Below are 25,156 nucleotides of genomic sequence, written 5' to 3'. Positions count from 1 at the left end.
TGACCTCCAGTTGGCTACTGGTCAGAAACAGACTATGAGGATGTGACATCCTGTGGGACCTTTGCTCAAAACCCAGCACTGTGGAGATTGATTGACAGGTACACTTTTGGCATCTCTAAGGCCTCTTTCACATTTCCATCGGTACTCGGCCGTCGCCAAGCGTCGGCGCGATGTACCGACGGAAGTTTGTGAATTTGTGAGTGAAGTGAGCAGCGGACGCAGTGTTTCAACGCATCTGCTGCCCACTGTAAAGTCCCAGGGAGGAGGGGGTGGAGTTCCAGCCGGGCATGCGCAGTAAAAAATGCAGGACACAACATACGAAAAAACGTTCCCGTGAACGTTTTTTCAATACGACAGCCCGCCAAATACCGACGCATCCAGTGCACGACGTATGGAACGTGTGTCCATACGTCGCGATGCGTCAGTAATACAAGTCTATGTGAAAATCCGCATGCAGCGGGCAGCTTTGCAGGATGCATTTTTTCCACAGAACCACGCATTGTGACGGTCTGCAAAAGACGGAAATGTGAAAGTAGTCTTAGTCTTCACAACCGTCGTGCGTCGTTAAATGTAACGTTTTTTGCTGCGTTGTGTCCGCCATTTCCGACCGCGCATGCGCGGCCGGAACTCCGCCCCCACCTCCCCGCAACTCACAATGGGGCAGCGGATGCGCTGGAAAAATGCATCCGCTGCCCCGTTATGCGGCGCTTGAACGCAGCGCGACGGCCCCGTACCGACGCTAGTGTGAAAGTAGCCTTAAATATGTTACAATGTGGCGGCAACTTCACTTATCATGACTTGTTTAGTGTAGAGTCAATAATGGTCTGGGGACCCAAACTTATCGTTGAAGGGCCCAACAAACCTCCATTTAACTATCAACAATGGCCAGACTGCTGTTAGGTACTGGATTGAAATCCTAAGAGCTGCTGTCAGACCTTATGCTGATGCTGTAAACCCTGGATTCTTCCTGGTGAAGGACGACGTCCTGCCTCACCTGGTCAGAGTGTTTAGGCAGTTCCTAAATGATGAAGGCATTGATGCCATGAACTGGACCTCATGTTCCCCAGATTTCAATCAAATTGAGAACTTTTGAGATATTGTGTATCAGCCTGTCTGACACTACAAGGTATACAGACTGTCCAGAAGCTCCCTGATAATCTCTTCCAGAAGAAGAGATCTCCAAAGACACTATCCACATGTCCACTGTGACCATACTCATTAGAAACTTAGATTATGAGTCGCTATGATGAAGTTCACGTAAATTGTGTTCACCTGTGATTTCTATTTACTTTAATGTGCAGTGTGATTTAGAAAGTATCCCTCCATTGCTGGATGATTTGGGTTACTGTTGATCTTTGATGCATCATTTTGTTCCCCGACAAATTAGACAATTTATATCAGAAATTATTTTTCACTCGAGTCTCTCATTTGTTGAGATTCGATGTGTGAATTATGTCTTTCCTTTCATTTTTTGGAGCAGTGTATTTACAGACATAAGAAGCATGACTCCACATAATAAAACAGCACTTTTCAACTCACATATAAATACATTTATTAATAAAAAAACAGATAACTGTAGTGATACCACTGGTAATGTACTTTAAAACTAAAAGTCAACAGTAGCCACCTTCTTAAAACATGTGATAAACTAATAATTCTTACCTTTGCTTCAGTAGGTCCTCTACATCCTTACAAAACTTCCTCCCATCCAGTAATCTCTGAATTATAACTTCATATCCTGTATTCAGGATCAAATCTGTACACTAGAAGGGAAAAAAGGAGATACTTTAGGCTATGTCCAAATATGCATTTCCACTGATGCATTTAGAGGAAAAACAGAATTGATGTCGAAACTGCATCAGTTGCATTACAAAGGGACCCCAATGATTATTATAGGGGGTGTCTGAGCTCCATTATGTGTCCATTTTTAGAACAGAAGAACGTTTTCTTCCATTCTAAAAACTGGTACAAAACAACCCAGACGGACCCCATAATAATTAATGGGACCCTCTGCTTCCATTTGCGTTATCCATTTTGCACATGAATTCCGTTTGTCTGCTCCTCTACACGGAACAAACGGAATGTTACCGTTACTAATGTAACAGAAACTTCTAGATTCCTGTGGGATTGTATTGTTCAAACGTATCCAAACGCGAACAATCTGGGGTGCAGAAGGATGATTTTTTTGTTTTAAGAAATTATATAAAATGTGTATATAAATGCCGCCTGCGTGTGCAGCCCTCACTGACACCTTCGCATGTCTGTTGAATAAGGGTAGTGTGTGGTTTACCATCCGGAGTGAGTGCCAATTATTCTTCTTCTGAACAAAAAAAGTTTCTGCACGTCGTCCTTTTCAAGTGAAGCACCACAAACAAGGCTGTGATTCTGGTCAGCCGCATTATGTGAATAGTATTTACTGCCCTACACAGAAGGTCTTTGGATACTGGTGCCAGCTTTTTCTTTCTTGATATGAAATTTGTAATAGGTGATGGATTACAGTTAGAATAATGTAGATACAGGATATTGCACACCGACATTGATAATAGGGTCTACAACCATCGCTGTAAATGTCAGCACAGTCTGTCCTACTGAGCGGATTGTCACAGAATGGTAAACTACATTACAAAGTCTTGGTCAGGGGCGGACATGACATTGGTACAACCTGTGCAACCACACAGATGAACTATTGGACAGCAAAGGGTCTGTATATTGGTTTTGCACAGGGGCCCTGTTCTGTCTGAGTCCACTCCTGTTTATATAGAGGAAGGTTTACGCTTTTATAAATATATATATATATATGTATATAAACACATTTTACTGTAATAACCATTAGCATACATTTTATCTTTTTAGGGGCAAAAATACAGTCGAAGCACTGGACAGTACCTTCATTAATAATGGGATCTGTAGGATTTCTAAACAATCCTTAACCTTCAATGGCAAACTGAAGACTATGGCTGCGTTCACACTTTGCACAGCCACTTTGCTTTTGTTTTTTATTTTGCAAAAAACTGCAAATATGTCTGCAGCCTAAGGACATGATTAAATATATTCGCCTAGTGTTAGCGTGTAGTGAGAAGAGGGCTGCTCCTACTTTCCCTAGTTCCTTTAGTGTCTGTCTTCTCTCGTTTCTTCTGTAGATAAAGATACTTTGTGACAAACCCAGAAGAAAACAATGTGCTGTTACAGTGACCTTGGGGCCATTCAAGTGTTTCCTCTTCCCATTCATTACTACTTATGCTATCCTCATTTTTAAATGTCAGCTCATCAAAAGTGAGCCCATACTGGAAATGCTCGGAGTATATAACGGAAACTGAACTTGTACATGTATTTCACAAGCTGTGAAAATATTTCACCATAACATTTCCTTCCTGTGCTCATTTAAATAATTAGTTTTTCTTGTTTTTTTCCTTGTGCTGTTCTGCATCCTAACATCATTACATGAGTCATATAATTACTATAATGCAATTTGTACTTTAAAAAGTGACACCATAAATGCCTGATAGCGTTGGCACAGAACACGATAAAAGGTAATGAGTTCATCCAACACCTCTCCTCCAGCACAGCGCTGTCTTTCTAGGTGTATGACGGGTAGCCTAGGCCAAGGCTTCTCAATGTTTTTCTCCTGTGGCCTCACCATTTAGAACATGATAATGCCTATATTTTTTATTTTTCCCTGAAACCTGTGTAACTTTGAGCAAGCAAAAAAACATAGATGCAGAACATTGTGGGGCAAAGGGCAATTGGCTCGAAACTTGTGCTTACCGCCATGGAGCCAGAGCATTTTCCTGCTGCCACCACTCTGGGAAGTTCAGTTTTTAGAGATTTTACAGGTTTCCATTCTGTTCAATCTTAGCTGAGTAGACTCCTATGCACTAAGCTCTCCCTACAATTTGAAGGGAAAAAGGACTGAAAACTGTATGGGACAATTTATGGGGTAGCTATACCAGTTGACTTACTTATGTATTCAGAGAGGCCTCAGTGAGGTATATCATACAGCAGAAGGTGTTTGGTAAAAAATTTCTCCATTAAAAAGAGCACTAAAGAAGGTCTGACTGGGATGATTTAACTTATAGAATATGTGCACAAGGCATCCTTCTGCCTGGAATCCACCTGAAAAAGTGCTTAATAAATGTTAAAAATATTAAACATATGCAAAAAGGTCTTGAAGCGGTTTAAAAAAAGATCTGTCCATTCTTCAGGCAGCTTTACTATTATTATTATTATTATTATTATTATTATTTATTTCTATGGCACCGAAATATTTTACAGAACCTTGCATTACAGGGGGACTTGTACAGACAATAAAGATACTACAGAGTAACACATAATTCAACAGATACCAAGAGGAATGAGAGCCCTGCTCGCAAGTGTACAATCTATGAGGAAATAAGGGTAACACAAAAGGTTAAATGCACCACAGCAGGTGCATTGGATAACCCAAATGGCATGACAAGATTTTCACATAGACCCTCAGACATTAAAAATGCAATTTTCCACTCATCACTCTTCCAGAAGTATATCAAATTGTAAGCCACTCTGAGATCAAGTTTAGATAACATCCTAGAACCCAGAAGTTGAATATATAGGTACGTATTTTTAATCGTGATTTTGTTTAGTTCTCGGAACTCAAGGCAAAGATGGAGACCTCCATATTTCTTTTTTACAAAGAAAAATCTGGCAGCTACAGGGAAGGAGGAAGGACGGGCATGACCCTTCCGTAAACTTTCATTAACATGTTCTTTCATGGTGGTCCATTCAGGGCCAGACAACTGTGTAGAGGCGAGCTTTAGGCAATTTGGCAATAGGGACAAAATTATAGCATTCTCATAAGGACGATGAGGGGTAGTATCTCCTTCTGACTCCAGTCAATAACAGGGTTGTGAATCTGTAACCATAGAAACCCCAGTACCAACCCATCAGGTAAATTGTTCAAAAGATAACAGGACATGGATTTAGAGTGGAGTGCTCCCACTTGGAGCGTCAAATCCACCGCTACCCTCTTGACCAAATTCTGGGCTAATGGTGTCTTGTTATGGCAAATATTTGAATGGGTCTTTCTAAACTAACTGTCCCTAACCCTAACTTCAAAACCAGTCCAAACTCAATAAAATCAGCAGCAGACCTATAGTCAATGAACACCAATGTTGAAAACATCTGGTTCTTGAAGGGTGACACCGTATTTATCAGTACTTTATCTGAAGAAGAAAAAGGTACCTGGGAGTCTAGGTTTCCTAGACTACGGACAATTCTTGAGAAACTGCTAAAAAAGGTCACAGAACAGAGCCCAAGATCTTGTCTATGTCTTTTCTCTACAACACGAAGACTGGCAACTCGAACCTCCAATGGCTCCACCTCTAGTAAATGGACCTGCTCCTCAGACGTATAACGGGCAGCCTGCTGTTCACCACGTCTCTCACAGATTCTTCGGTCCATTTGTATGGCCTCTGCCAGAGAACAAAGGGTGCCACGAAGGACCAGAGCATCCTTAAGAGTTTCGGAAAGGCCTTTGTGGAACTGGTACCTGAGAGCTGCATCATTCCTCAGAACTTCAGTGTACCACTGCTGGAACTTAGTAGTCCTCAGCTGTGTGACCTGACCACCCTTCCCCCCCCCCATAAAAGGTTCATAATCTTAGCCTTAGCCACCAGGATCCTGTTGGGTTCATCATAGATAAGACCTAAACTGTCAAAAAAAATGTCAACAGAAGATGGTTCTGGGATTTGTGGGGACGAAGAAAATGCCCAGGTCTGAGGACGCCCTTGCAGTAGGGACATGATTATTCCCACGCACTGGAACTCATTCCCCGACAATCAGGAGCCCAGGGCAAAAAATAACCTACAGCTCTCCTGAATACTCTAAACTGGTCTTTCTTTCCCGAAAATTTATTCAGAAGGGCCATTACAGGTTTGGAAGAGACCAACTGCACATCAGATGGTACTGACATCACAGCCACTGCCAACAATGGAGAGGTATATGATGCATTCATAAAATGAATTATCTGACCCTGCCACTGATATTGGGATGACTCCTTAGCCAGATTCTGAGTCATCTGCGTCAAATTTGCCACTTGGTCACTAAGAGTGTGAACAGAATCCATACTGGCGAAAAAGAAAAATGTATAGGCCAGATGTAATGTGATGCTGAGTCACTTCTCATGGACAAGCGGTGAGTTGGTATAGTCAAAGAGTCCATGGTTAAAAGCCAAGAGGGTCATAAACTGAAGGAAGAGACAAAGGTGTCAGCTAAAGGTCCGAGGTCAAAATACCAAGAGGATAGCGGATCAGAGCAAAGGGGTTAAACAGACGGATGGTCAGAACTAGGTCCAAGGTCAGGCAATGAAAGATCAACAAGGCACAGAGATACAACCCACACAAAAGCTGACAGGGGTCTGGGACTAACAGCCCAGTTAAGTACCCTGGCAAATACTTGGACAATGAACAGTGGAGACAGTCAGCACCTCCCAGTCTCAGACTGGAAGACTGAGCTGTAAGGGTAATGAGTTTCAACATGCCCCTGTACGAGATTAGACAACTGAGCTGTCAGTAACTGCATCTCAGACACCATGAAGGGTGATATCGTGACACTGGATAACTGGATAAAGCGTTTAATGAGAGCATCATCCCTAAAAAATGTATGGACACCATTCAGGAATTCCATCCACATAACTCAACTTTCTACCTTATCTCTAAAACTCACAAAAAACAGCTGGATCCTTCAGAGAGACTGATTGTGGCAGGTAATGGAAGTTTTTGCAAAATCATATGTGAGGTCATTGACTTCTTTTTAAAACCTTTGATGTCTACATTGCCCTCCTATATTAATACCACTGAAGCTCTTCAGAGACTTGGTCATTTGCATTTCAATGATGATAGGATCTTGCTTCGTGCCGATGTTGAATTGTTATATACATGTTTTATTAAATCCAGTTAAATTGATTCACAGATGGCCAAACTACTTGTCTTTCTCGATTTTGTATTGACTCACAATTTTTTAAAGGGAAGAGAGGGAAATCCACTGTTTGGGGAAATGGCGGGACTCGGAATGGAAGGAGCACCGTTTGACATTTTGAACGCAAAATTGGCTGGAATCGAGAGCAGATGCCATGTTGTGTTTGGAGGGCCCTTGATATGTCTAAACAATGGAATCCCTCCACAAGTGACCCTATTTTGGAAACAGCACCCCTCAGGGATTTTATCCAGGGGTATAGTGTGTATTTTGAACCCACAGGTACGACACAGAATTTGATAACATTAGGTCGTCATATTCAATAGTGCTGAGCACAAGTGCTCAGTACTCCAGTTTACATCTGGAGCTCCGGTATGCACCAAATATCATGGATGCTCGAGTGACATTCTCGAGTGCCTACCCCCCGCAAATTTTGTGGCTGTTAAACACCCAAAAAAATGTTGGAATTTGCGCTCAAAACTAGCAGTCATATTGTCATCATTTTTTTTCTTTTGAAAAAACCCAATTCTAACTACAACCCTAACCACAACTCTAACCTTAACACAAACCTAACGCCAACCCTTGCCCCAACCTTAACCCTAACCTCAACAACAACCCTAGCTGCAAAGGATGGAATAAATTACTTTTTTTTTCTTAGGGGGTGACAAAGGGGGATTTGATTTACTATTTTTTTTATTTTGACCACTGTGATAGGGTCAATCACAGTGATCAAAATTAACCAATAGGAAAAATTCCCCACTTTTGCTGGGAGCCAGCTGGCAGATCTCGGCGGGCGTACTGCGCATGCGCCCGCCATTTTATCTAGGAAGATGACGTGGAGGGTCCGGTTGACTTATCAGGAGGGCCTGGGGATGGCATAGGTACTAGATGCTAGATCATATCAGAGAAGAATGAAATTAATTTTAAATCAGATTTTTTTGTGATCCCCGTTATTCAGTGAATAACGGCGATCACGTGACAATTGACCGTCAAAACAAGCCCTGATCATGTTCTCCAGGGTCTCAGCTACTCCCAGTTGCCAAGACCCCGGAGATTTTTTATGACTCTGGGGGGCACTATATCCTTATTTCTCAGTGCCGTTAAAAATCGGCCCAGAGAAAAAAGTACCCTTAACTGCCACCATTAAAAGACTTATGACGGTCGTTAAGGGTTAAATGAGAGATTTGTACAAAAGTAAACATTGGCCTACAAAGGTGTGAGATTGAGCAATGCCTGAGCAACTCAATGGCAGAACAAAGTGTGAAAGCAAACAGTGTCCTACATACTCAATGCACTGCCAGTGTAAATTACTCCAGACCAATTCACCTTCCCCAGCTGTTACATTTGTATGTGTAATTTTTCATGAACATATGTCTTACATTGGTGACCCGTGTTCATGCTTCCGTGGTGGAAGCAAAACTGAACTTCGGGATCCTGAAAAATGCACCAAAACCTGTGTTTTTGAAGCTGCTTCATTTAAGTCAAAAGTGCAGGTTTTCCTGCAGAAAAAAATGCCTAGTGTGAACATAGCCTTAATCTTATTTTTATAGTACATTTATTTTTTACAATTTTTGGAAACATTTTTTCATATTGTGGTCTGTCCCACATACTGCAATTTGCACTGACACTGTAGGACATAAATTGCATATTTTTTTTTTTATCAGAAAACACTCTCCAGAGACAGTTGATGTAAATTATTTTTTGCCTAACTTTATCCATTTACAACTCTTACATTTCAAATTGCCACATTTAAAAGTTCCACTATTGGTCAATAAATTACTGTACCTCCTTGTCCACATTCTTCTCCATGATCATTATTTTTTTTCCTATTCTGACTAGGCGCTATCATGTTTTTCAGATTCTTATTACGTCTGTAGACTGCCACTGGATCAGTAGGTAATTTTTTTTTATAGAAAGGGATAGCCTTAAAATAAACCAATGTTTCTGAGGACATCTTCCACTTTTTATAGGATTTATTAAGTTGTCACAAAACAAAGTTGGAACCTGTTATTTACAGGGACAGTTTTATCTTCTCTTGAAGCAACCTTAGTTAAACAACCAGTAAGTCTTGTCTAAAAATCTTCCCCTTCAAATTCTTGACTCTTTATAAAAATCATATAAATCATATAAAAATCAGTTTTGGACATATAATTCTTACGGCTCTGCCAAAATGGGAATATTTTGCACTCAGCTAGGTAGATGTCCGCTATGATGATCCAAATAGCTATTGACATCTACCTGCATAAAATGAGTGCAGGATTGAATGGTGCCATTATTCACAGAAATAACCAAATCTAAAAACTCCATGGACCCAGCTGAAAAAGTACTGTAGAGGTAAACTTTAAAGCCCATTTTATTCAGTTCTTGAACAAAGCTATTTGCCTCGTCTAGAGAGTGAATCCAAATAAAAAAACAAACAGGTAGTCTATGAACTGTTTATAATATAGAATACGACCCATCGTCAGGAGGGACCGGGCAATGTGCACCGACTCAAACATACCCATGACCAAATTAGCATTACTTGGTGCAAATCTAGTGCCCATCGCACAGCCCCTCAACTGTCGATAGGTTGTACCATCAAATGTAAATACATTATGACAAAGCATAAATTTATTACCATCTAAAATAAATGACTTCTGATAATATGGGATGGAAGTATTGCTGCTCAAGTAGTGGTCAACCAGCATTAACCCTACTTGATGTTCAATATTGGAATAAAGTGACTCCACCTTTAAAGTAAAAAATATAGCTTCCGCTGGGATGTGGGGTTCACTGAGTTCCATAATTAATTGAGATGAATCTTTGGTAAACGATGGAGGTGCTATAGTGAACTTCTGAAGAAAAAGGTCTATATAGTGTGATAAATTAGCTGTAATGGACTGAATCTCCAATATTATTAGGCATTCTGGGGGATTTAATAGACTCTTGTAGATCTTTGGATTATGATAAAAATAAGGGACTTGATAACATTTAATCAGCAAAAAATCTCCCCCCTATTAAGGAAGGATCGACCAATAGCTTCTTTAATGAGCAAACACTACTACTTAATGTTACAGTACATGCCCAAGGGATCAACAAACATCTTAATATAGTATTCCACATCAACTAGAATCCTTTTTTACTTCCTGTATATAAGCACGCTATTCAATAACACAACCCTTCCCTCCTTATGTGCACTCCGAAAAACTAAATTGGGATTTTTCTGTAGAGATTTAATTACAATTTTCTGTTTCCCTTACCCTTATTGTTTGGTAATGTTCTCATTTCTTTTAGAACAAATTGGTAGAACGTATCTAAGTGACATCCTCTTTGATGGATATGGTGGAAATTAGATGTCCCTTTAACCTCTACATGTTTAAAACTGGTTATGTCTACTGGTTCTTCTTTGTTACCCCCGTTTGTACTTTTTATTTTTTTCATTCTTTGTTATTTAAAAGAAAGTGTATTTTAATGGTCAATTTTCTTATAAAGGCATAAATATCCATGAATAATTGAAAATTGTCCATGACACGCGGATGGACAAAATGATAATTCCTTATTCAATATTGATTTTATTCCAGCAGGACAAAGCGCCATGCCACACAGCTAGGTCAATTAAGGACCACCACATCAAATCCCTGTCATTGCCAGCCCAATCTCCAAAACTGGACCCCATTGAAAACCTCTTGAATGTAATCAAGAGGAGGATGGATAGTCACAAGCCATCAAACAAAAAACTGCTTACATTTTTGTACCAGGAGTGGCATAAGGTCATCCAAAAGCAATGTGAAAGACTGGTGGAAAGCATGCCAAGACGCATGAACGCAGTGATCAGTGATTAAAAATCATGGTTATTTCATAAAATATTGATTTCTGAACTCTTCCTGAGTTAAAACATTAGTCTTGTTTCTAAATGATTAGGAACTTGTTTATTTGCATTATTTGAGGTCTGTAAGCAATGCATTTTTTTGTTATTTTGACCATTTCTCATTTTCAGAAAATAAATATAAAATGTATTGCTTGGAACTTTGGAGACATGTTGTCAGTAGTTTATAGAATAAAAGAACAATTTACATTTTACTCAAAAATATACCTATAAAGAGAAAAATTAGACAAACTGAAAACTTTGCAGTGGCCTCTTAACTTTTGCCAGAGCTGTAAGTATCTGCTCTAGTTGTGTGTATATATGAAAATAAGAAGCTCTCCGATTAATTGTGGAAAATAGAGCACTCTTTATTAGCCCGCGTGGCCACGTTTCGGATCCATAAGGGTAGTTGCACTCGGTCAGTAAACACTGCGAGTTGGATGCTGCGTACTTCTGCAGCATCAAACCCGCAGCATCCAGATGTTACAGTATAGTGGATGGGATTTCAAGAAATCCCATGCCCACTATGCATGCACAAATGCCGGCAGATCACCCGCGGAGACATGCTACGTGTCTTTCCAGACCGCAGCATGTCTATTTATCTTGTGAAGGAGCGAGACTCTGTAAGATAAATTTCACCCGTACAATCTATTGGACGCGATGAATCTGCATGGTTCAATGAACACATGCGGAATCACCTGCGTTCAATAGCCGGCAGTGCTTTGGATGCAGCGGACATGTGCTGTGTCCAAAGCGCTGCCAATTCCTGAACGTGTGCACGTACCCTAGCAGAACATTTCTCTCCTATGGAATTGAAATGTTACCACATGGGCTAATAAAGAGTCCTCCCCTGTTCTCTTATTTAATCGGTGTGCTGATTATTTTCTTTTTATAAATCCCTTTTGATTTAAGAGTGTGTGTCCTAAAAGCATTTCACTTGGTGGTGCTCAGTTATGACACATATATCAAGGCCGACATCACCACTCGGCACAAGCGGGTAAGTGCCAGGGTGCACAAGACATCAGGGACATGGCATGCTATGGGGCTCGTAAGTAGTGGGGCCCCAGTGCCAGCTCCAACACAGTTGAAAACAATGATGAGTGAAGGAGCCATCCGCTGACACTCCATCTCCCATCATTCCCCCTCTGTATCTGAGCTCTGTGACGTCTTAGCGCAGAGGGTACAAATATGTCAGTACAGCGCATCCTCTGTGCCGAGCAGTGCAAATGCTCAGAATACGTTGAGACTAGAGCAGCAAGGAACAGGGAGAAGTATTATATAGGGCCCATTATACTGTATGAAGTAATATATGGGACTCATTATACTGTATGAAGTAATATATGAGGCCCATTATACTGTATGGAGCAATAAATGGGGCCATTATACTGTTTAGAGCAATATATGGGGCCATTATACTGTATGGTGCAATATCTGGGGCCATTAATACTGTATTTTGAATTTGTGGGCTCATTATACTGTATGGAGAAATATGTGAGGCTCATTATACTGTATGGAGCAATATAGGGCCATTATACTGTATGTAGCATTATGTGGTGCCCATAACACTGTATGGAGGACTATGTGGTGCCCATAATACTGTATGGAGGACTATATAATGTCCACAACACTGTATGGAGGACTATGTGGTGCCCATAACACTGTATGAATGACTAGTGCCCATATCACTGTATGGAGGACTATGTGGTGCCCATAACACTGTATGGAAGACTATGTAGTGTCCATAACACTGTATGGAGGAGTATGAGGTGCTCATAACACTGTATGAATGAATTGTGCACATAATACTGTATGAAGATCCGATGAAAAATGTAGGCAAGAACACAATATAAAAGATACAAATTTTATTGAAGAAAAAACACAAAAAAACACAATACCATAAAAAACAACAAAATACTAAACCTGGTAGGTGTCAAAGAGTGGGAGACCAAAAAACGGCGCAGGAACCCACCATACTAAATGAAGAGGCACTACACAAAAATCTAAGTAGACCAATATGGTGCACATGGTAGGTCTATAAATATGATAAACAGGAAAACAAAAAACTAATCATAAAGGACCTCCAAGAGCAGTTACCTGTATCAAGTAAGTAGATACCTCCGGTGGGGGCAGGCGGCGGCACCCACCGGAGGTATCTACTTACTTGATATAGGTAACTGCTCTTGGAGGTCCTTTATGATTAGTTTTTTGTTTCCTGTTTATCATATTTATAGACCTACCATGTGCACCATATTGGTCTACTTAGATTTTTGTGTAGTGCCTCTTCATTTAGTATGGTTGGTTCCTGCGCCGTTTTTTGGTCTCCCACTCTTTGACACCTACCAGGTTTAGTATTTTGTTGTTTTTTATGGTATTGTGTTTTTTTGTGTTTTTTCTTCAATAAAATTTGTATCTTTTATATTGTGTTCTTGCGTACATTTTTCATCGGATCTTCATGTTTTTCTGTACTGAACAGTTATTGTGTCCATCTAATGGGTAAAATAGGGTTAGAATCTGGCTATTATTGTGGTTTAATTAGATTCTTATTTGGTATGTGCATACCCCTATTTTTATTGACCCGATTCTTTCTGTTCACATAATACTGTATGGAGAGTTATTCCAAATTTCAAAGTTCTCCCCTATCTTCTGTAGTATGTAGCACAGCGATGTAGTATATAGCACAGACATGTAGTATATAGCACAGACACGTAGTATATAGCACAGACACGTAGTATATTGCCCAGCCACGTAATATTTTGCACAGCCACATAGCATATTGCACAGCCACGTAGCATATTGCACAGCCACGTAGTATATTGCACAGCCACGTAGTATAGTGCACAGCCACGTAGTATATAGCACAGCCATGTAGTATATAGCACAGAGAAGTAGTATATAACACTGCCCATGCAGTATATAACCCAGGCCACGTAGTATATAGCACAGCCACGTAGTATATAGCACATATATGTAGTATATAACACTGCCCATGCAGTATATAACCCAGGCCACATAGTATAGAGCACAGCAATGTAGTATATTGCCCAGCCACGTAATATATACCACAGCCACGTAGTATATAGCACAACCACGTAATATATTGCACAGCCACGTAGTATATAGCACAGCCACGTAGTATATAACACAGCCTATGCAGTATATAACACAGGCCACGTAGTATATAGCACAGCAATGTAGTATATTGCCCAGCCACGTAATATATACCACAGACACATAGTATATAGCACAGCCACGTAATATATTGCACAGCCGCATAGTATATAGCACAGCCACGTAGTATATAACACAGCCCATGCAGTATATAACACAGGCCACATAGTATATAGCACAGCGATGTAGTATATAGCACAAACACGTAGTATATAGCACAGACACGTAGTATATGGCACAGACACGTTTTATATTGCCCAGCTACGTAATATATTGCACAGCCACATAGCATATTACACAGCCACGTAATATATTGCACAGCCACGTAGTATATTGCACAGCCATGTAGTATATAGCACAGCCACGTAGTATATAGCACAGAGATGTAGTATATAACACTGCCCATGCAGTATATAACCCAGGCCACGTAGTATAGAGCACAGCAATGTAGTATATTGCCCAGCCACGTAATATATACCACAGCCACATAGTATATAGCACAGCCCACATAGTATATAGCACAGAGATGTAGTATATACCACAGCCCATGCAGTATCTAACACAGCCCACGTAGTATATAGCAATGTGGGCACCATATCCCTGTTAAAAAAAGAATTAAAATAAAAAATAGTTATATTGGCATTATATCGGCATTTACCGATGCTCCTCGCGACACTCCGGTCCCAAGAGTGCATTGCGGTCTCGCGAGATGATGATATAGCGGTGCTGCGAGACCGTTACGTCATCATCTCGCGAGACCGCAATGCATGGACCGGTCACCGGAGCTTCGGGAGGAGGGGGAAAGGCCTCCGCTGGATGCGGGGGGGCCAACGGAGGGTGAGTATATAATGATTTTTTATTTTTTTTATTATTTTTAACATTAGATCTTTTCACTATTGATGCTGCATAGGCAGCATCAATAGTAAAAAGTTGGTCACACAGGGTTAATAGCAGCGTTAACGGAGTGCGTTACACCGCGGCATAACGCAGTCCGTTAATGCTGCCATTAACCCTTTGTGAGCGCTGACTGGAGGGGATTATGGAGCGGGCACTGACTGCGGGGAGTAAGGAGCGGCCATTTTGATGCCGCACTGTGCCCATCGCTGATTGGTCGTGGCCGTTTTGCCGCGACCAATCAGCGACTTGGATTTCCGTGACAGACAGAAAGACAGACAGAAGGACAGACAGAAAGATGGAAGTGACCCTTAGACAATTATATAGTAGATAACAGATCCTAATGATTCTGACAATGTTTTCTCGTGACATATTGTACTTCATGATAGCGGTAAAATTTCTTTGATATTACCTGTGTTTATGAAAAAAACGGAAATGTGGCGAAAATTTTGAAAATTTCGCAATTTTCCAACTTTGTATTTTTATGCCCTTAAATCACAGAGATATGTCACACAAAATACTTAATAAGTAACATTTCTGACATGTTTACTTTACATCAGCACAATTTTGGAACCAAAATTGTTTTTTGTTAGGGAGTTATAAGGGTTAAAAGTTGACCAGCAATTTCTCATTTTTACAACACCAATTTTTTTTAGGGACCACGTCACATTTGATGCTCCTACATATACAAATCCCTATAATGCCCTAACGGACCCTAATACACCCTTCCTTACAGCGGAGGTTGGCACCCTAGCTTGAACGCAAATTGGCGCCCCCGCCATCGCCCCCAGTTTTGTATTTTCCCAAAGGTAACAGGAGAAATTGGACCCCAAAAGTTGTTGTCCAATTTGTCCTGAGTACGCTGATACCCCATATATGGGGGGGAACCACCGTTTGGGCGCATGGCAGAGCTCGGAAGGGAAGGAGCGCTGTTTGGAATGCAGACTTAGATGGAATGGTCTGCAGGCGTCACATTGCATCTGCAGAGCCCCTAATGTACCTAAACAGTAGAAACCCCCCACAAGTGACCCCATATTGGAAACTAGACCCCCAAGGAACTTATCTAGATGTGTTGTGAGAACTTTGAACCCCCAAGTGTTTCACTACAGTTTATAACGCAGAGCCATGAAAATAAAAAATCATTTTTTTCCCACAAAAATAGTTTTTTAGCCTCCTAAATTTTTATTTTCCAAGGATAACAAATGAAATGAGAACCCAAAAGTTGTTGTCCAATTAGTCCTGAGTACGCTGATACCCCATATATTGGAGTAAACCCCTGTTTGGGCGAATGGGAGAGCTCGGAAGGGAAGGATCACAGTTTTACTTTTTCAACGCAGAATTGGCTGGAATTGAGATCGGACGCCATGTCGCGTTTGGAGAGCCCTTGATGTGCCTAAACAGTGAAAACCCCCAATTCTAACTGAAACCCTAACCCAAACACCCCCCTAACCCTAATCCCAACTCTAACCATAACCCTAACCACACCCCTAACCCAAACATGCCCCTAACCCTAATCCCAACCACAACCCTAATCCCAACCACACCCCTAACCCCAACACACCCCTAACCCCAACACACCCCTAACCCTGATCCCAACCCTAACCACACCCCTAACTCCAACACACCCCTAACCCTAATCCCAACCGTAACCCTAACCACACCCCTAACTCTGACACACCCCTAACCCTAAACCCAACCGTAAATGTAAACCCTAACTCTAACTTTAGCCCCAACCCTAACTCTAACCCTAGCCCCAACTCTAACCCTAGCCCCAACCCTAACCATATCCCCAACCCTAACTCTAACCCTAACCCTAGCTCCAACCCTAACCCTAATGGGAAAATGGAAATAAATACAGTTTTTTAATTTTGTTATTTTTCCCTAACTAAAGGGGTGATGAAGGGGGGTTTGATTTACTTTTATAGCGGGTTTTTTAGCGGATTTTTATGATTGGCAGCACACACTAAAAGACGTATTTTATTGCAAAAAAATAGTTTTTGTGTCTCCACATTTTGAGAGCTATAATTTTTCCATATTTTGGTCCACAGAGTCATGTGATGTCTTGTTTTTTTGCGGGACGAGTTGACGTTTTTATTGGTACCATTTTCGGGCATGTGACATTTTTTGATCGCTTTTTATTCCAATTTTTGTGAGGCAGAATGACCAAAAACCAGCTATTCATGAATTTCTTTTGGGGGGGGGGAGGGTGTTTATACCGTTCCATGTTTGGTAAAATTGATAAAGCAGTTTTATTCTTCAGGTTAGAACGATTACAGCGATACCTCATTTATATCTTTTTTTATGTTTTGGCGCTTTTATACGATAAAAAATATTTTATAGAAAAAATAATTATTTTTGCATCGCTTTATTCTGAGGACTATAACTTTTTTATTTTTTCGCTGATGACGCTGTATGGTGGCTCATTTTTTGTGGGACAAGATGACATTTTCAGCGTTATTTATATCCGTATTTTTGGTCGCGTGTTATTCCACTTTTTGTTCGGCGGTATGATAATAAAGCGTTTTTTGCCTCGTTTTTTTTTTTTTACGGTGTTCGCTGAAGGGGTTAACTAGCGGGTCAGTTTTATAAGTCGGGTGGTTATGGACGCGGCGATGCTAAATATGTGTACTTTTATTTTTTATTTTTTTAGATAAAGAAATGTATTTATGGGAACAATATATATATTTTTTCTTTATTTAGGATTTTTTTTTTTTTTTACGTATGTGAATATTTTTTTTTTACTTTACAACATTGCCCTGGGGGGGGGCATCATGTCATAGGGTCAGATTGCTGATATGACACTTTGCAAAGCAGTGTGTCAGATCAGCAATCTGACATGCACTGCTGGAGGCTTGCAGGCGCCTGCTTTGAGCAGGTGCTTGCAAGCCATCTCCCTGCAGGACCCGGAAGCAGCCCCATGGCCATATTGGATCCGGGGCCTGCAGGGAGGAGTGTTGGCATATGCAACAGATTGGGACTTATTATAAGTGAAAGGAGGACTTTATACTAACCAGACAGCAGATGGCGATAGTGTGTAAAGTCATATACTTGCTGTAATGTGGGGAGGGAAGCTCTCAGTGGTTGGTTGCTTTCTTACTTTCGGTTTTGCTTTTCTTCATGAATGTGTTGTCTTCAGTGCACGGACTGTGTGACACTGAATTGTATCTCATGTTTATCCAGTATGAAGTAAATACTGTTTACTCAAGATATCTTGCTGATTGAAGCTCTCCTAAGTACAGTGGTGACTGCAAGAAGACGCACTCTGCAACAGGTTATGGGCCCAGGCATCCCAGATCACCCCAGACATCCCAGGCACCCCAGATAACCCCAGATCACTCCAGGCACCCCAGACACTACAGGTCTGCACTACAAGCTCAGGCAGAAGGATCCTGGTTTATAGCCCAGATAACGGAGCACACAGATAAGCTCTGTAAACAGAAGGAACTAAATCCAGATACAGAGTGACAGAGGAATTCAGCATCCCAGGAGCTGGATATAATTGCAGAGAATTCACAGGACATACAGGAGAATATCTTCAGTACAACTCTCTAAACAAGTAAGACTATATAAAGATGATGAGTAACAGAACTGAAATTTACAGTAGCTAAACTGAATAGTGAAAATTATCAGTTATGGAAATTCAAAGTAGAGATGTTGTTATCTAAGGATGATCTATGGGAAGTAATTGTTACAGCAAGACCAGATCAAGATAATCAGACATGGGATAAGAAGGATATACAAGCGAGAGCCACCATTAGCTTATTAGTGGATGATGCTCAATTAATACATATAAGAAATGAAGAAACAGCTAAGGGAATGTGGGAAGCATTAAGAAAACTGTATGAAAGACCTAGCTTGAATCACAAGTTATTTTTATTAAGAAAGCTGTACAGTATGAGATTGAGTGCAAATGACGATATGCAGAAGCACATATTCTCAATGATGGAAGTGATATCACAGCTAAGATCTATTGGTGAAGATATTAAAGAAAGTCATGTAGCAGCTATATTGTTGTGCAGTTTACCAGATTCGTATACAGCCTTGATAAATGCCCTTGAGACGAGACCAGAAACTGACATTACATTAGATTTTGTGAAAACAAGACTAATAGATGAATATCAGAGAAGAAAAGGACTGTGAAAACGCTCTTAAAGCTACAGAATTCCAAAAACCCTATAATAAAGAGACAAGAGAATGCTTCAGATGTAAGAAAAAAGGTCATTTAAAGAAAGACTGTACCATATGGAAAGCAGAACAACAAAAATTACAACATAAAAAGCATACAGAGAAAGTAAAAAAACACAATTTCCGATTCATGTGAGAATAATTGGAATGGCACATTTAAAGTAACAGACAAGAAATTGGTTGGTTGGTTTATTGATTCAGGAGCAACGAGTCATATGACAAGTGACAAGAATTTCTTTACTGATCTTGATTTAGATAAGAAAGAAGCCATTTATCTTGCAGATGGAAGCAAAATAACCGCAGAAGGTATCGAACAAGGTATGCTAAATTGTTCAAACAAGTTCGGACAAGATTCAAAGATACTTGTACAAGATGTGTTGTATGTTCCAAAATTGGAAGGCAATTATCTGTGAAACTTTTAACAGCAAAAGGACTTACAGTGAAATTCAAAGACAATGAGTGTGCAATTATTGCAGGAAACAAGGGGATAACCAAAGTCAAGGCAGATGAACAATTATATCATTTTGACACACCAAAGGAACAGATGAAGGTATGTACACATGATCACAAAAACTGTATTCACATGTGGCATAGACGTCTAGGACATAGGCACCCTGACAGTATAAGGGAACTACAGAGAAAAGAATTGACAAAAGATTTAAAGATATCAGATTGCTCAATTACCATAAGATGTGATTGTTGTATAAAATCCAAAGCCACAAGGATATCTATTCCAAAAGAAAGTGAGATGAAAAGCGAAAGACCACTTGATTTGGTGCATACTGACGTATGTGGACCCATGAAAGTGACTACATCAGGAGGCAATAGATACATGTTGACTTTTATAGACGATTACGGTACTCAAGATACACAGTCACATTGTAATAAACTTAGTGCTAAGTGCAGTGGAGATCAGTATCATGGGTCAGAAAAGAGGCCGAGAGTCAATAGGTTAAGAGTTCAAGAATATTTATAATGATATGCAGGTAAACAGCTATGACACAGCAGGTTAGTAGCAGACAGAGCTGGATAGGCAGTAAGCACGTGTACAGACCGTGGAAGTCCAAGTATGTGAGATCCAGAGACCTGGAGACCAGGCTAGGCCTCCTAGCAGGGAGCAGTCCAGCAGCAGAGACGGGTGCAGAGCAGATCCAGGGAAACAAGTCTTTGCAATGAAGAGATGTAGAACCGGAGACAGATGGGGTATCCCAAAGTAACGAAGAAACCAGCAAGATAGCAGTTCTTCCAGCTTGATCACAAGTCAGGAACAAGATACTCAAGCAATGAGTATATATTCAGAGCTCCCTTAAATACACCACAGACAGGAACATGGAAAATCTGACAGGAAACAAGATGGCCCCCGTGAGGCCAATGACTCCATCTTATGTAAGGGCAAAAGTAACTGAACTGAGGGCAAACAGCAACTAGAAACAGATATACAGTCCAAGTCCTTACATTACTCCCTTCTTGAAAAACGTCCTCTGGACGATCTCAAGTCTGGCTTATTGGGGTATCTGCTGTGAAACATTCTGATCAGATGGGGAGCATGGATGTTCTCCAGAGGTTCCCAGGAATTTTCTTCAGTCGAGTATCCCTGCCATTTCACCAGATACTGAAGACGTCTCCTATGAATCCGTGAATCCAAGATTTTCTCCACGACGAATTCCTCTTGCCCGTCAATGAGGACTGGATCAGGAGGAGCAGAGGTGCGTCCGGGAAAAGAATTAGGCACTGCTGGTTTAAGCAGGGAAACATGGAAAACAGGATGAATTCTTAGAGAGTTAGGCAACTTGAGTCGACAGGCTACAGGACTCACAATACCGCTGATCTTATATGGGCCAACATATTTTTGCCCCAACTTGGAAGTCGGAATTCTGAGTTTCAAGTTTTTTGTTGAGAGCCAGACCATGTCTCCTACCTTGTATGTTGGTGCTGGCTTACGGAATCTGTCTGCTGCCTTTTTAAATCTTTCCTGTGCTGAAACTAAAGTATTCTTTAGAACGTCCAAATTTTGCTGTAAAGATGCAATGCGGTCAGCAACCGCAGGCACAGACATGTCTATGGGGAGTCGAGGGAGAATACTGGGATGATATCCCTTGTTAGCAAAGAACGGAGATAATTTGGTTGAAGCATTCTGAGAGTTGTTATACGTGAACTCAGCCAATGGCAGTAGACTCACCCAATCGTCTTGAAGATGACACACGTAGCAACGCAGATACTGCTCCAAAGTTTGGTTGGTTCGCTCTGTTTGGCCGTTAGACTGTGGATGAAAAGCAGATGATAATTTTACTTTGATGTCCAGAGCAGCACAGAAGCTTTGCCAGAACCGTGAGGTGAATTGAACCCCACGATCAGATATTACTTCATCCGGAGCTCCGTGTAAACGAAAAACATTTTGCACAACAAGATCCGCTGTTTGCTTAGCTGTTGGGACACCAGCACAGGGAATAAAATGAGCAGCTTTAGTCAACCGGTCAACTACTACAAGAATCGTGGTTTTTCCCTGTGACAAAGGCAACTCCACAATAAAATCCATTGAAATAGAGCCCCAGGGACGGGATGGAACAGGCAGAGGTTGCAACAGTCCAGTAGGTGAAGAACGAGGAACTTTTGACTTGGCACATACCTCACATGATGAGACATACCGAAGAACATCTTTCCGAAAAGTCGGCCACCAGAAAAAACGAGACAGAAATTCCTGAGTCTTCTGAACTCCCCTATGACCGGCAACCTTAGAGTCATGCATTAATTTCAACACACTCAGTTTTACTGTTTCTGGGATATACAAACGCTGTCCTTGAAACCAAAGTCCATTCTTGAAAGTCAGATTTACCTGAGTGGGTGGCTGACTCAAAAGCGAATCTGCAGCATAAGCTTCCTTAATCTCAGTTAGAAGATCCTGATTATGCAAGACGCTTACAAAGTTTTTCTCAGATAGAATGGTCCTTGAAGATGAAGCTGAAATTGCTTCATCTGAATGAATCCTGGATAGTGCATCAGCCTTCTTATTACGCGAGCCCGGCCTATAGGAAATGACAAAATCAAATTGATTAAGAAAGAGATTCCACCGAGCCTGTCTAGGTTTCAGACATCTTGCCGACCTCATGAATTCAAGATTCCGATGATCCGTGAGTATAACAATCTGTTGGGATGCTCCTTGTAACAGATGTCTCCATTCCTTAAATGCGGTTATGATGGCTAACAGTTCCTTATTGCCAACGTCATAATTCCTTTCTGCGGGTGACAATTTTTGCGAGAGAAAGGCACACGGATGCAAGAGATCTTTCTCACCTGTTCTTTGCGAAAGTATGGCCCCTACAGCACAGTCCGAGGCATCCACTTCCACTATGAAGGCCTTGTCTGGATCAGGGTGGACAAGAATGGGAGCTGTCGTAAATCTAGATTTCAACGTAGAAAATGCTGTTTGAGCTTGAGGAGACCAGACGAATGGCGTCTTCTTCTGGGTTAACTGAGTTATGGGCGCAACAATCGCTGAAAAATTTTTAATAAAGCGTCTGTAAAAATTGGCGAATCCGATGAATCGCTGTACTTCCTTCACCGACTTAGGAGTTGGCCACTCCTGAATGGCTTGGGTCTTGCTTGCATCCATACTGAGACCCTGGGGAGAAATAACATATCCCAAGAATTGAATTTCTGTTTTGTGAAACTCACATTTCTCCAGTTTGATGTATAAGTGATTCTGCCGTAGACGATCCAAAACCATTTTCACGTGTCGCTGGTGGTCCTCGATATTGCTGGAAAAAATCAAAATGTCATCCAAATAAATCACAACAAAAATATCGAGTATATCCCTGAAAACATCATTCGCCAAATGCTGGAATGTAGCCGGTGCGTTACGAAGGCCGAAAGACATAACGAGATACTCGAAATGCCCATAACGTGACCGAAAAGCTGTTTTCCACTCATCGCCAGGACGAATCCGTACTAGATTGTACGCTCCACGAAGATCCAATTTTGTGAAGATTTTGGCATGTCGCACTCTCTCAAGTAATTCGGGAATTAGTGGAAGTGGATAAGAGTTTCTGATTGTGATTTTGTTGAGCTCCCGGTAATCAATGCATGGTCGGAGTGAGCCATCTTTCTTTTTGACAAAGAAGATTGGAGCACCTGCTGGGGAGGAAGATGGTCGTATAAACCCCTTAGCTAGGTTTTCATCTATGTATTCCTTGAGAGCTTTTAATTCTGGCCCAGACAATGGATAAATACTCCCGAAAGGAATCGCGGCACCAGGCAATAATTCCACGGGACAGTCATAAGGCCGATGTGGCGGTAATTTATCCGCATTTTTTTTGTCACACACATCACTAAAATCCCGATACTCTACCGGCAATGTCGAGTCGACCGTGACTGCAGTCTTCACTGGAGCCAGCTCTCCAGACAATGCTGATTCATTTGGAAACTGTAATTCTTTTGTTGTCCAATTGATAGTCGGATTTCGCAGCCGCAACCAAGGCAAACCTAAAATAATAGGAAAATTGGGAGAAGAAATCAACAAAAAGGACATATTTTCTGAATGATCCGCGCCCATACGGATCTTTAATGGGACTGTTTCAAGTTTCACAGGCCCAGAAATTAGTGGAGACCCGTCCACGGTTTCCATAAACACCGGAGAGTCTCTTTTTCGTGAGCGAATGCCATGTTTTTCAGCAAAAGAGATGTCCATAAGATTGCTGCAAGCTCCAGAATCTATCATGGCGGAGCAGGTGATCCAGCAGGAACACACCTGAATTTTGATGGAAATGCAACAGAGCGAATCCCTCCTCGCTGTGGTAGAACTAACGGAAAGTAAAGCTATGTCCACAGGTGATGATGTTACTGATGAGTCATCAGGAAAATCAAAGTTTTCAGCAGATATTTCCTGTCTGTGCGGAAGAGAACACACTGAAGATAAATCCGAAAAATCAAGTCCAGTAACCGCAGCTGCGGACTTGCGATTTTTCCCGGGGCACTCTGAAATATAATGACCCGATTTACCGCAGTAAAAACATAAATTCTCTTTAAAGCGATATTCTTTACGTGCATCGATGGGTTTCCTCCGTACTGCGTCAATCTGCATAGGTTCCAGCTCTGTCTGAGATAAAGTCTTAGTCAGCGTTTCCTTGGTGGATGGAAAAGGCATAAAGTTATTACGATTAGCATCGGCCCATTTTTCTTGGCGACGTTCGGTAAGACGAATATCAATCCGAATGCAATGATGTATAAAGTCAGCCAAGTTAGTAGGTGATTCACCTCGAGCTAGTTCATCTTTGATGGAAGCAGATAAACCTCTCCTGAACACTGCATATTTCGCTGAATCGCACCATGTTGTATCCAGCACCCATTTCCGAAACTCCATTGCGTATTCCACAACAGGACGCTTCCCCTGACGTAGTGTCAGTAATGCGGTTTCAGCTGTGATACTCCGATTAGGGTCATCAAACATCTGACACATTGCTGCAGTAAAGTCTTTCAGGGAATTCAAGCACACATCATTAGTCTCAATCAGTGGATTAGCCCAGGCTAATGCTTTGTTTGTTAGCAACATAATTATAGTCAATACTTTATCCCGATCAGTTGCAAACTGGGCTGCACGTGCAGAGAAATACAGTTGACATTGATTCAAAAACCCCCGAAATTTCTCTCTTTCACCACCAAACCTGAATGGTGGGAGTTTAGGAAAAGCTGGACCAGGAGCCGGGATTGGAGCAGATACCATGTTTGCAGCTGTAATCTCCACATTTGAAAGTCGAGACGCTAAGGCCTGAATAGACGTATCAGCTACATTCGCATTGTGATTAGTTTGCGATTCTAATGTCCCAAGTTTAGTTTTTATAGCCTGCAGCTCCACATGAAGTCCAGAGACAAATGAGCAAAGTTTTTTCATTCGCACCTCCATAGAATCTGACCCAGAGATCTCCATTTTTTGGGGGGGCTTGAGTATTATGTAATAAACTTAGTGCTAAGTGCAGTGGAGATCAGTATCATGGGTCAGAAAAGAGGCCGAGAGTCAATAGGTTAAGAGTTCAAGAATATTTATAATGATATGCAGGTAAACAGCTATGACACAGCAGGTTAGTAGCAGACAGAGCTGGATAGGCAGTAAGCACGTGTACAGAC

The 25,156-nt window shown here is 41.2% G+C and overlaps 1 protein-coding gene across 1 annotated transcript in view; it reads right to left on the bottom strand.

Moving 5' to 3' along the window:
* PSTPIP1 (proline-serine-threonine phosphatase interacting protein 1) overlaps window positions 1-25,156 on the bottom strand; it is a 120,256-nt gene that overhangs the window by 72,596 nt on the left and 22,504 nt on the right. Inside the window, exon 2 of the mRNA XM_069765540.1 lies at window positions 1,663-1,763. Coding sequence (XP_069621641.1) covers window positions 1,663-1,763 — 101 coding nt within the window. The remainder of the gene's footprint in view (window positions 1-1,662; window positions 1,764-25,156) is intronic.

The sequence above is a fragment of the Ranitomeya imitator genome, chromosome 4 (genome assembly GCF_032444005.1).
Source record: "Ranitomeya imitator isolate aRanImi1 chromosome 4, aRanImi1.pri, whole genome shotgun sequence".
NCBI classification, from domain to species: Eukaryota; Metazoa; Chordata; class Amphibia; order Anura; family Dendrobatidae; genus Ranitomeya; species Ranitomeya imitator.
Note: the sequence above shows the minus strand (reverse complement) of the source record. Positions and strands in the feature narration are given on the sequence as shown.